This window comes from Puntigrus tetrazona, chromosome 3, assembly GCF_018831695.1.
Source record: "Puntigrus tetrazona isolate hp1 chromosome 3, ASM1883169v1, whole genome shotgun sequence".
Classification (NCBI taxonomy): Eukaryota; Metazoa; Chordata; class Actinopteri; order Cypriniformes; family Cyprinidae; genus Puntigrus; species Puntigrus tetrazona.
The window spans coordinates 19,380,645-19,393,771 of record NC_056701.1 but is presented as its reverse complement, the minus strand read 5'-3'; the positions used below and the strand labels follow the sequence as shown (position 1 = coordinate 19,393,771).

Here is a 13,127-nt window from a genome sequence, read left to right as displayed (position 1 = left end):
ACTTCAGGTGCACATCCATGCTTTACCCTTCCATTGCTAAGGAAAATTAAGTTGATTTTAAATGCCATTCCCTTCACACAAAACCAGACAACAACTCCCATCTCCCAAAACTACATCAGGGAGTATGACTAAAAGGAAATATTACTATTAACGTTATTACACGTGTTGTGTGGACAAGCCCTGTAACTATTCACTAGACAGAGGCAAGGACGTAATTATACATCAAACATATTAGAAGATAATTATTTATATTGGAGAAGATAATTATTTATATTAAAAAAATCTGATAAAAAATTAAGTGCACATGCAGAGCAGTCAATTTAGTCACATTCACAATTAGGCTTTTTTAACAATCTATAATGCTTTTTATGAATTTAAGGAGAACATAATTTAAAGATGTCACTATATAGGACTGATTATTTATAGTAAATTGTATTTGTTTGTACGCTTATTTAACAAGATCGTGTATTTTTGTTAGCTGAAGAATAAATGTTTAATTCTACCAGTAGAAAGATAACGTAAAAAAATAAACGTGGAAAAAAAAAAGTTAAAAAACACACACGACACGAAGACTTACAGTATCAGGAATTTTATTTAATATATGTATATAATTCTGTTTTTGTTAATCGTTTAATTTATTATACCCATAAGCATATACATAGACTATAACCATCCATAGCTCATTTCTCTTGACAATCTACCCATATCGTTTAATCATCTTTTAAAATAATTCCTTATAAGATTTAGGGAAAAAATAGATTTCAGAAAGAGTGAACAGCCAATTATTTTTCACACCCAAAGCGAACAAAATGAAAGAAATGCAAAACATACTTTAAAAAGGACAAAAGTTAAATCCCTTTTTTACTTTTTAAAATAAAAAAAGACCTCACCAATATAACACCAGCAATAATCATAATAACAGCCATTAAAAAGGACATTGATATTTGCCTCCTTTGTAGGCTTTTAAAATCATATACTGTATGCGTGCAGGTTTATATGTGAGAAATACGTACGTGTGTGTGTGTCTGTGTGTGTGTGTGTCTGTGTGTAAGACTGTTGACAGTCCCCATGGTCCCATTCACAATAAGCATGTCATTGCCATTGACAATACAGTAATATAAATAATCTTTTTCTTGGTAATGAGTCGTTTCCCTCAGATCACAGAGCGGGATGATCTCCCCTCCTTGAGAGGAAGCAGAGAAGAGCAGCTTCTGGTTGGAAAGGACAGACGTACAGACATGGACACGGGACTCGACCAACCGTCATTGCCTGTTGTTACGTTTCACCCTAACAAGCAGGGGATTAAGAAAAGGAGATGAAGACTAAAGCTTAAGAACGAAAACAAAAGAAATGTTTGCCACAGGAATCATTAAAATTGCACTAAAAACTAAAATGAAGACGAAACGTTTGGTCATGAGACACAAAGTGCAGGTGCACTGATTGAGAAATGTCACGTGATTGACGTACGGGGTGAATTTCCTCTGCAGTTGGGGCTCGTCTCAATGGGGTTTTACACAGGGGGGGGGTTATTAATTTATGCAAATCACACCCTGTATTTATGCAAAAAATCTACACACTGCATTTTAACTCTTCCCAATTAAACATGCTTTCCTCATCCATGATTGGCCAAAAGCAATGACGGTTTCTTTAAAAACAGCATCGAAAGATGGCAAGATTTCACCGAAAACGTATAATAAAGGCAGGTAGTTACGTCTAAGATGCAACGCATGCAGAAGAAGTCATTTCGAGACTGGATAAACGCAAGGTGAGCCAATCACAGGCAGGAGAGGCATGAGGTCAGCAAGCCCTGTGGAAAAGCCCTTTGAAAAGTTCTGACATCACAGGGAGGGAATGAGAAAAAATGTGCTATGGCTCTGAAAGTGTTAAGCTTGGCTATGATTCCTCAATCACTCCAGGACAAGTGAAGGAAAACAAAACAAGATGCGAAACAAAAAGAGGAAGGGACCGACATCTGTGAGAAACAAAGCCAGAACGTGGGGAACTATGTGTGACTTATCAGAAAGGAATCATGGCAACAGTAGCCATGGACATGGTAACCAATGACAACTATTGTTATTCACAAAGAAATCAGTATCAACCCCCCTATAAAAAAACAAAAAACCAAAGAACGCACAATAAAGATCTGCAGACCACAGAACCTCCAGCAAATGAACAGACGAGCGAGAGGAGGAGAAAGAGGGAAAGAAAGCCAACATGAAAGAAAAAAAAAAAAAGAGATACTGATGGCTTAAATTTCCAAAGAACATTGGCAAGAAATAGTCTCAGTTCTCGACAGTAGAACATGATATTTTACAGCAGATGATACTATTCTGTCTCGCTCTCTTTCCTCCGTTCATCCCGCCTGTCGCCGTTTCTCTTTTACTCTGTACATTTCTCGAGAACCAAAACGAGGCCTCTTTTTCTCTCACAATAGAAAACTAAACAAAGGTCCAAGCTCATTAAATGTAACATCATTTGTCTTTGAATGAGAAAAAAAAACCCCACAAGCAATAACTTTATATTTCAAAAGATACTCAAATATAAATTCCCAACATTACAAAACACGATTTGTAACCGATCGCGACGTTCAAATTACAGTGTACAAACAGATCGCCAACTTAGAATACTCCAATGAAACTCAAAACCACTTATATATACACACACACACACACCAGTCAGTGCCCGTCATTCTCTAGCTCTCTCCCTCTCCATCTCTGTGGAATGAAAACAAAATAAAAACCCACCCGGAACACAGACCAGTAGAGATACCCTCGAGAGAGACATAAAGAGAAAGAGATGAATACAAACAGAGAGGGAAGCAGGGTATTGATAGAAGGGGTGAAAGATGCAGTTGTCTGAGAGAGCAGGAGCTGTGTGCGGTGCGTGATGGGAAAAGTGAGTCTGACGGCCCCCATTAATGGCGTTATGATAAGATGTTATAAGCCCAAGCTAGCGTACAGCTTCCCAGCAAGAAAGAGAGATGGACAGATAAAACAAAGCTGAAGTTTTTAAATGTTGATTTTTTTTGTCTTTTTATCTTGTTTTTATCTTATTTTTATGTATATATGTATGTATGTATATGTTTTTGCAGGTTGTCTGGAGTTATCTTTATCTGAGACTCCATGCTGCTCGGTTATTCTCCGTGATGGCTGGGAAAAAAAAAAAAAAAAGAAAGAAAAGAAAACGGATTATTGACCATCAGCGGACATAAACAGAATTAAGCATGGAAATTCTTCAATCGAGAGCATATGTCCTTGCACACAGAGACTGAAATTTTCGTGTGCGTTTTTGGCATTCATCATCCTAAAAATTTGCCAAGCACAAAACTCCAGCACACAGTGTGATGAGTATTCATTAATCTATTGTTCATTAATACTCACAGAATACTACTATACAGGTGCTGGTCATGTAGTTAGAATATCATCAAAAAGTTCATTTCTTTCACTAATTCCATTCAAAACTGAAACTTGTGTATTATATTCATTCATTACACACATACCGATATAGTTCAAATGTTTATTTCCTTTCATTTGGATGATTTTAGGAATCTAGGCCAACTGAAAAGTATGAGCATCTACAGCACTCAAAACTTAGCACTCAGGTGTTATGAGAGCCCAGGTTGCTCTGATAGTGGCCTTCAGCTCTTCTGCACTCTTGGGTCTGGCAAATCAACTTTTTGATGATATCCTAACTATATGACCAGCACCTGTATATGAATCCATTAACATTTCTCACACCTTTGGTCATTTGACGTATACATGTGCTTTTGTACCTGTCCCTCTCAGGAGCCCTGGTAGTTGGCCTGGAAGCGTGCCGTCTCCTCAAAGATGAGCTCTTTCAGCTTCTCTTTAGGAAGGTCATCCAGCTCCATGTTGAAAGTGAATGGCTCCTCAGCCACCGGCTAAATTGGCAAACAATTCGAGACGCTGTTAGGCTTGACTACCTGATATGGGTTTGTGCAGATGACAGACTGAAGGTGCGCGAGTCAGAAATGATGGAGAGGGGAAAGACGGATACCTCATCAGAGGGGTCATAGTACTGCTCCAGGTAGGGGTGGGCCAGTGCTTCCTCCACAGTTATACGTTTGATGGGGTTAAAGGTTAACATGCGGTCCAATAAATCCAGAGCTGAAATGCAACGGTAAAATTACATAAAGAAGTTCCACACTTTTATGATAAGTTTACGGTTACAAAGCAACTTATTCACTACTTCTAACATGCAACCTTCAAATCATGCACTACTACAGTCACAACAGAGAAAAAGCATACAAGGATGTCTTCCCTGCCAATGTTTTATCAAACATACTTGGACAATGCATTCATACTATCAAAAGACCGTTTGTTGACACCCACATTTGTTCAATACTCCCACACTCTCTCTCTCTCTTACAAACACACACAGACGACAGCTCCTGCCAGACCCCTCTACATATCATTTCACTATACTTATACTATGTGCGCACTTACCTTTGTTGTCTGCTTTGGGGAACAGCTTGCCCCATGGGATTTTCGGTTTTTGGGGTAAAGACTGGAGGTAGTTCCTGGCCTTCATGTTGATGATGCAGTTCAGATCATCTTGAGAGGGGGAGCCCAAAATACCTGGTCGATGGGGAAGGAAAATGATCAGAAAACAAACGGTGTGCTTGCGTTCTCAAAAGAATCAAACAACAACAATGCAGTGATCCTCGGCTGAAAACCATCGTTTACAAGGTCTACTTTGGTTTTTGGGAAAGAAGCCTTGATAGGCCACAGACAGCAGGGAAGAAAACAACACTAATGAAAATAATAAAATGCAACAAGCCTTTTATGGTTAAGATTAAAAAAAAAAAAGATTGACTTCAAGGAGGTAGAAAATACTTCTGAATACACTTCAAAAGCAGTGCATCGAATCAAAATTTACATTTTGATCAAAAAATATTATTTTGCCATTTATTACTTCAATATCTTGAATTGAATCTGGAATATTTTCAAACCATACTTAAACCTGTATGCAAAGCAAAAGCTTCCATATGATAAAACACTGTGCTAGGTTACCACTCACATAAAATAATAATAAACATAAATACATAAAATTAATTGGCAATAAAAATAAATAAAATCAAAAAGCAAAATACAGTTTTCAACAGTTTGGAGCTGGTAGGGTTTTTTAATGCTTTTAAAAGAAGTCTCTTATGCTGACAAAGTCTGCCTTTAAAGTAAAGAAAGTAATATTATGAGACGTCATCATAATCTGAAAAAATAACAGTTAAAATTTTTTGTACATTTAATACTTTTTTCTTCAAATGTATTCCTGTGATAGCAAAACTGAAATTTCATCCGCTATTATTCTACTCTTCGCTATTACAACTGTTACATGAACCTTCAGAAATCATAATAATACGCAACTAATATGCTGATTTGCTGCTCAAAAACATTTGTTCTTATTATCAATGTCGAAAACAGTTCTGTGGCTTAATATGTTCCTGGAAACCAGGGAAGTGGCTGATGATGACACCGCACACAGTTCAGAAGCTGACTGTCAGTACTCTACAGAGTGTTTCCTGCCCTCACTGATACAGTGTGTCATTGAGTCATAACACAGATCTCTCCGCGCTGCATGCAGATGCTACGCAAGTTTTTTCTTTTCTGTATTGTGCTTTGGGTACTGCAGGAAATGAAACAAATGAAGTTCTTACCCAAAATGTGGTTGAGCTGGTCCAAATAATGCTTCCCAGGGAAGATGGGTCTGTTGGACAACATCTCAGCTAGGATGCAACCCACAGACCAAATATCAATAGACTTGGTGTAGCCCTTCAAAATTAAGAGAGAGAGAGAGAGAGAGAGAGAGAGAGAGAGTGTCAAAAAAATGCATCGAGTTAATATGTTAAATGCTAATGGCATACACACATGGATATACCTTGGAGTTGAGCATGATCTCAGGAGCACGGTACCAGCGAGTAGCCACATACTCTGTGAGGAATCCCGTGTGGTCATGTTCAGGGTCGGCTATCCGCGCCAGCCCAAAGTCACAGATCTGCGAGTGAGGAAATGTAATTATCCTCTATACAACTCTCCAACATGCAATTTTGCTTTAAAAAGCCACTCATTTCTATATTTAGCTTCACTAGGATCACTGCTTTAAGATTAAACAAAGCACAAGAACTCCGTTACTAAATTTGGTCCTACGTTCCTCAAAATATCTGCACTGAAATAGATCACTCGCAAAACGATTTCACATTAGGTTTTAGATTTATTATTAATGTCAGGTTATCTGTCTGAGGCCTCTGCGTCATTGCCAACGGTTTACCAAACGCTGCTTATTCTATTAAGAAGTAGAGTTTCGTGTTTGCCGGGCAAATCTGTGCGGCTTTTCTGACCTTGAGGTCACAGGTGGTGTTGATGAGAAGGTTTGAGGGCTTCAGGTCTCTGTGCAGCACATTGGCAGAGTGAATGTACTTCAGCCCTCGCAGGATCTGGTACAGAAAGTAGCAGATATGGTCGTTGCTGAGTTGCTGTGTCTTCAGCAATTTGTAAAGGTCGGTCTCCATCAGGTCCTGTACGATATAGCTGAAATGCAGTTAAAGAACTACAGCGCAACACTTCCAAACTACAAAAAGCATTGTATGTACAACAATTTAGCCGGGTGCATTGCGTGCGTGTTTAAGGATACACATCCCTCATGTACTCGATGCGGCGCGCTCTCAGGATGTCATTGATGCCGATGATGTTCTCATGACGGAACCGCAGGAGGATTTTGATCTCCCTCAGGGTGCGCTGGCAGTAGGTCTGGTGTTCAAACGGACTGATCTTCTTAATGGCCATTCGGATCTTATTCACATTATCAAATGCTGAGCTGCGGGCGACAGAAATGGCGGCATGAGAGGAGGGAGTATAAAAGAAATAGTCTCATACAAGCTTGTGCAAATATGATGTTAAAAAAAAGGGAAGAGAGTTGCTAAAACCTTGAATGTTAACCTAAGGCTATAAAAAATATTATTCATATTTATGCATGTATAAATTGTTTAAATTCCTGCTGTGTGTGTATTTTAGATACAACCTATGATAATTAACATTTATTTACATAAGTATCATTTAGTGTTTTTAAATAAAGACAGCTGTGTTTTAAGGGGGTAGGGGTGACCAAATGTTAGTTTGCAATTAGTAATAAACTAAATAAAATGGGTTGCGAAAAATTTGTATTATGCTAGGCTTTGGCATATCCAGCGGTTGTAACTAAACAAAAAAAGAAATTAACTGAATAAAATAAGACAATCCACTTAACCCAGTTTTAGTTTTTTAATGCTTTTAACTGTTAGATAGGTTTAAGAAAACAAGCCAAAATCCTTATTTTACTTTTACTTTATGCGTTTAAACCTATTAAATGCACTGCACTTGTGGATTCTTATATATATATATATATATACACACACACACACACACACACACACACACACAATATTTCCACTGCGTCGTTGTCTGATAGCCCTACCCAAAGATGTCCTAAGAAGGCCTTTGTGTTTTATTACCGGGGGTTTGTTTACATCCTCCAGCAAAACTTGACAGTCATTTTGAGCATGGAGGACAGAGCAACGAGCACGGCTCTGAATTCCGCACCTTATAGATTTTACCATCGTTAAACCAAAACGTATCAGCCTATGAGGTGTCTTCTCAACAACGGTGGGTACTTATTTCTAGAAAAACCGCAGAAATGTTTGCTAAGCCACTTCATCCACATTTGGCCGCATCGTAACCACGCCTGTTTGACGAGCTCGGAGTGAGATGTCAGATTGCTAACGGTGAAGCCAACCGTACTAGCATGCAGTTTCACGCTACAAACAACAAAACACGCTCTTAAAATCACGCGTAATAAGTGACATTCAACATCTAAGCTCGCTGGGTGTACTCAATAAAACGTATTCGCGTGCAGCGAGACATTGGTTGTGTGTAAAACCTGGCGAGCTAGACATCATTTTTGAGCATTACTACATAATGCCAAAACACTGTTTATGTAGGCAGCTCGCTATGCTTTCAAACACAGCCAGTGCTGAAGAAATGGGATTTAATCCAAGCATTACTCGCAACCTATTGTTAGCTCTAAGGTTCTAGGAAGGATATGCACGGAAACTTGTTGAGCGGAGAAAATAATTCGGTTGCTTCTGAAACGACGTGTTTATTTTGTTCGCCTCTACGAAAAGGGAATGCGAAATGGCACAGGCTTTGAGAGAATCAACACCCTTTTCCTTTACTACGAAGAGCTGATCAGTAACGTTACCAGCCCATTAATTCTCGCCCCGATCCAACAATATCACTAACCAACGTGTGCGACGGTAAAAAACGAGAAGTTCCCGCTTACCAGACCATCCCATAGGCCCCCTCCCCGATGTACTGGAGATCGGTGTACCGGGGGCCAACGTCAAAATTCTGTCCCTTCACCGACTCCAGGCCAGGCTTGGATCCCGCCGCTCCATTAGCTCCCCCGGCCGCGACGGCTGCTCCAGCCCCGGCGGCGCTGCTACTCGAGCCCGCGGCTCCAGCCGCCGCCGCGCTGCTGCCCGATTCCGCCATCGCTTCTGTCCGCAAATCAGTCGCCTTCGCGCAGTCTCTTGGGGAGGGGGGCCTCCTATTTGCCTTCAGATCAAAGACAGAGTTATTGAATCGCAAAGGCTGTCGTTATACGGTGCGCTCTCCTGACGGTGGAAGAGGACTCGGTCAAGGCCCCCCGGTGGATGCGAGCATCTAAACGGAGCGCGAGCGCGAGCGCGCACTTCTCCTGTGCAACAGTCAGGGCGCGCGCAGCGCGTGGAAAGCCGGAGCTGCTCGAGTGGGTGCGCTGCATGCCTCCTCCCACGTCTACTGTAGGCCCTCCGGCGTGATTTACAGTTAGTGGTCGGAAAAAAAAGCGAAAGGGAGAAGAGGCTATGCTGAAGTGTGAGATAAACACACGAAATCGACATATTTTCCATCATCTGAACATTCACCACTGGAACAAAAACAGGCATCATATATTCTCTCACAATTGCATGTATTTTACCTAAACGTACACATGGTCAAACCAAAATGTATTCAGACGCCTTCGACATTTCTCACATTATAAACGTTTATTCGCTATAGTTTAGAAAAAGGTAATGCAATATGACGAAGAGCTCCGTTAAAATGCGTCAGAACAACTTCAACTTGATAGTGTCAGATAACTTGATAGAAACGTATATAATGAATTAAATTGAATAGCTGTCAGCTGTAAAAAAAAAAAAAAAAAAAAAAAAAAAAAAAAAAAAGCTAGTGCAGATTATAAGTAACCAATTACCAAGCAACGCTTCGTGTTTGTTCAGTCTGTGATGAGAATAGATCGCGTTAGCAATGAAAGAGAATACACTTCAGCGAAACATGGTCCACTGTATGAATAATTTTGGAATATATCTCACATTTGACCTTATTTGTATCCTCACTTGCATAAATGAACTATAATGTCCTGCACCCACTAGTAAAAAAATATCAAATATTATACCTGGTGTCTGAATAATATTTGGTTCGACTGTAAAGATAGATGGATGGATGAACGTAAAATGTATGTAATTTTGTCAAATTGGGAAACGACTACCAAATATCATAATTTGCCAACTTAATAATAATGATAAGATGATGATGATGATGATGGTGCATATTACTGCTGTTATTTTTTAAAGTTGATGGATCGTGATATTTAGCCCTTTTTAACGCGTCTGAATCGAATTTATAATTAGTTTTAAGCAAACACACACGATCTCAAAAAGCATTATATAGTGTCTACTCCACTGCGCCGTCCCTCTTAACACATGCATGCTCTCTCTCTCTCTCTCTCTCTCTCTCTCTCTCTCTCTCTCTCTCTCTCTCTCTCTCTCTCTCTCTCTCTCTCTCTCGCGTCACAGAAGAGGCTGGGCTGGTCTCTCACTTCCTGGTTACTGCAGCTCTGCGGGGTTTCAGGCATTGTTTTGTAATGAAAGCAGTTTCCCGCAACTGGTTTACGTCGGTGCATATAGCGCTTAGTCTCATTGGGCCTCCCTACGCCGCGGGGACAAGTGGAGTCTGGTATGTAAATGAGTGATTAAAATTAATGAGTGATTAAAATTCATTTAAGTCCTAAATCTGTAGTTGTGACACGAGCCTGACAGCTGTACAATCTACAGATTCTCTTGTTATTTAATGTACTTTTTTGGTAGTGCTCGCTTCTTTGACCTGTGAGTTTTAAATTAACAATAAAAAAGATTTTTATTAAACTTCTTCTATTACAACGTAAGGGTTAAATTAATAGTTAATTAAAATCAATTTTCAGCAGGAAAAACGCCGTCGGCCGCACGCCCAGTCTCTGTTCATCAACATTTGCAATGTCCGCGCACGTCAAGGCTCGCTGTCCGGTATATCCCGGTTCAGACTCTCACCGCTTCCCTGTCCCGGATGACAAACTAGACTGGGACACAGACTGGCCCCAGTACAGGCCTGTTTACTACACCGCGCCCACCGTGCTGAAAAAGCCGGTTTGGGCTGACCCAGAGATAGGGTGAGTGCAAAATATATAAACAAATAATATTAAAAATGCAATAAATATATTTATGTTTAGCATGTATTACTTTTTATGTATGCGATAAGTCGCATATTAGGCTGCAAATTTTATGATTTAAAAAAAAATCACGTTAATGATATAAACATCTGTTTATGCTCTCTTTAGTGCATTTTCCCCACAGTTCAATACTTTGGATGGATCTGTGGACAGGAGAAGCCATGATGGCCCGTATCGTATCCAGAATGGCAAACCACTGTGAGTCCAAATACTAGATCATCCAGAATATTTCAATAACTGTGGCGTTTGCAATGCTGGCTTGCTTGTTACTCACCGTACATCATCCTCAGTAATCCACGTGGAAGAACTGGGCTGGAGGGCCAAGGATTATTGGGAAGGTGGGGTCCTAACCATGCCGCTGATCCAATAGTTACCAGGTACTAAAATGAGTGACGTAATAAATGGAAAACAACCTTTTAACGTGTAATCTCTTGCTCATTTGACCGGTTTAACCGTTCCGTGCGTGCAAGGAATTTTCTTTGTAACGTGGCAGGGTTCAGGTGCTTGAAACATTCTTAAAAACTAATTCCAGTGTCCTGTTACCTCATACAGGTGGAAAAGGGAGTCTACAGGACAGCATGTCCTCAACACTAACTCTCAGCTACCTGTGCTGCAATTTGTGTCCATTAAGAGGTTGGACTGTGGTGAGTGGGCCATCCCAGGGGTAAGTAAGAACCTCGGTGCTTGAATGGTTATTTTGAGTGTTTTTAAAAATTCATCCCGCTAATACGGTCACAGATGGTTATGATAAACGTTGTGTGTTCAGGGAATGGTGGACCCCGGAGAGCGCATTTCTCAAACACTGCAGCGTGAGTTCTCAGAAGAAGCTTTGAACTCTCTGCAGGCATCTCCATGCGAGAGGGAAAAACTCCAAAAGCGAATCAGTGAACTTTTCAGCTCGTCCGGTCTTCAGGTGAGACCATTTGATTGCACTTCAGTGATTTGGAATAATTATGACAGTTAAGTGCATTTTTTCGGTTTAAAAATACGGAAAAACATTAATATTGCGAGAGATATTATTACAATACAAAATAACATTTTATTATGATGCAGTTTATTCCTGTCATTCAGCAGACATTATTCCAGTCTCAAGTGTCACATGATCAGAAATGTATCTATTATATTGATTTGGTGCTCAAGACACTTTATTCTGTGCTACTTCATATTGTGGAATGTTTTTCTGGATTCATTCATGTATTAACACTTATTATCAGCTTATTTGAAATGCAAATATTTAGCAACTTTTTAAATGTCTTTAAATGTTGTCATTACTGAATGAAAGTATTAGCTTTTTAAATTTACCACTACTTTGCATGGTAGTGTATCGCAGTGTAAACACGGTCTTTTCAAACTGAATCACCGTTTACGCAAAAGTCCCTTTTAAACCTGTTGGCCAACACAGTAAAGTTTTTTTCACACTCATGAAAACGGATCACACAGACTCCTGTTGCAATCATTGGATTTCACTCACAGTATTTTACCAAACAATGGTATCTTTGTGACTGTACTTTGCATTGCATTGCAGCACTATGTGACGAAGCATTGTTTTTTTTTCCTATAGGTGTATAAAGGTTATGTAGATGATCCAAGAAACACAGATAATGCTTGGATGGAGACAGTTGCAATCAATTTCCATGATGAATCAGGTAAAAACAGTGTATTGATGAGATACAGAATTCTATTTGCTATGATAAGTTATTGACTGAGTAAAGAACATTTTTCTATCCCAGATGTTTAATCAAATTCTTTCTATCTAGGCAATAGTGTGAGCGAGCTTCCATTGCAAGCGGGTGATGACGCAGGTCAAGTGAGCTGGATTGACGTTGACTCCTCTCTGGCCCTTTATGCAAATCATTTACATTTCCTAGAGACCGTTGCGAAGGAAAGAAATGCACACTGGTAACAATAGTCAAAAGTGCCTTACTGCTTTAACATAAATTAAGGAAATTGTTGAATGTGTGTAATTTAAATGACTCACATGAAGATGCTTGGATACATAATTTGACGCAAGCTAGGAAAGTCAGTTCTGGTGCCGGCACATATTTATATGAAGTATGAACCATTTGCAAAAACACTGCCAACAAACCAATTCCAATAAACCAAAGGTAATTTCAATTATCTGTGCACATTTTTAATATTCATATTATAAAGCATGGCTGCTGAAAATGGTGGCATAAGCATTAAGTTTGTTTGTCACACTAAACACGTCTACTTGATTAAGAACTTCTGTAATAACGAAAGAAAAAAAAACATACACTTGTTACGTGTATTGTTTTACCTTGTCAGTTGTGCTATATTAAATCATTTAAAAGAAAATTTGAAAGAAAATGTTTCTGTTTATGGTGTTGTTGATGAGGTCGATTTGTCTTAGATATTTCAATCAGCTTCAGTTCTAAATGATTCTGTGGTGACAAAATGATCCAGTCCTGGCCTCTTTTGCCGTCCGGTGAACTGTCACATGATTGGACCATGATTGTGGATCTAATCAAGAGTAAAGAAACATCCTGCAAGGAGATAACACATTAGCACACTACATATTTGATCTTACCCCTTTT

At 39.5% G+C, this 13,127-nt stretch overlaps 2 protein-coding genes across 2 annotated transcripts; one reads left to right on the top strand and one right to left on the bottom strand.

Moving 5' to 3' along the window:
• Nucleotides 1-573: 573 nt before the first annotated feature.
• On the bottom strand, nt 574-8,750 carry mapk3 (mitogen-activated protein kinase 3). The gene is made up of 9 exons (XM_043233870.1): nt 8,332-8,750; nt 6,649-6,831; nt 6,356-6,545; nt 5,896-6,012; nt 5,675-5,789; nt 4,467-4,598; nt 4,018-4,127; nt 3,773-3,901; nt 574-3,149 (listed from the first exon to the last, which is right to left on the bottom strand). The coding sequence occupies exons 1-8, from the start codon at nt 8,541-8,543 to the stop codon at nt 3,782-3,784; spliced, it is 1,179 nt and encodes a 392-aa protein (XP_043089805.1). The 5' UTR covers nt 8,544-8,750; the 3' UTR covers nt 574-3,149; nt 3,773-3,781.
• On the top strand, nt 7,543-12,900 carry nudt9 (nudix (nucleoside diphosphate linked moiety X)-type motif 9). The gene is made up of 9 exons (XM_043233872.1): nt 7,543-7,655; nt 9,884-10,043; nt 10,288-10,512; nt 10,681-10,770; nt 10,863-10,949; nt 11,125-11,236; nt 11,339-11,485; nt 12,134-12,218; nt 12,330-12,900. Exons 1-9 carry the CDS (start codon nt 7,634-7,636, stop codon nt 12,473-12,475), a joined length of 1,074 nt encoding a protein of 357 aa, XP_043089807.1. The 5' UTR covers nt 7,543-7,633; the 3' UTR covers nt 12,476-12,900.
• The last annotated feature ends 227 nt before the right edge of the window (nt 12,901-13,127 follow it).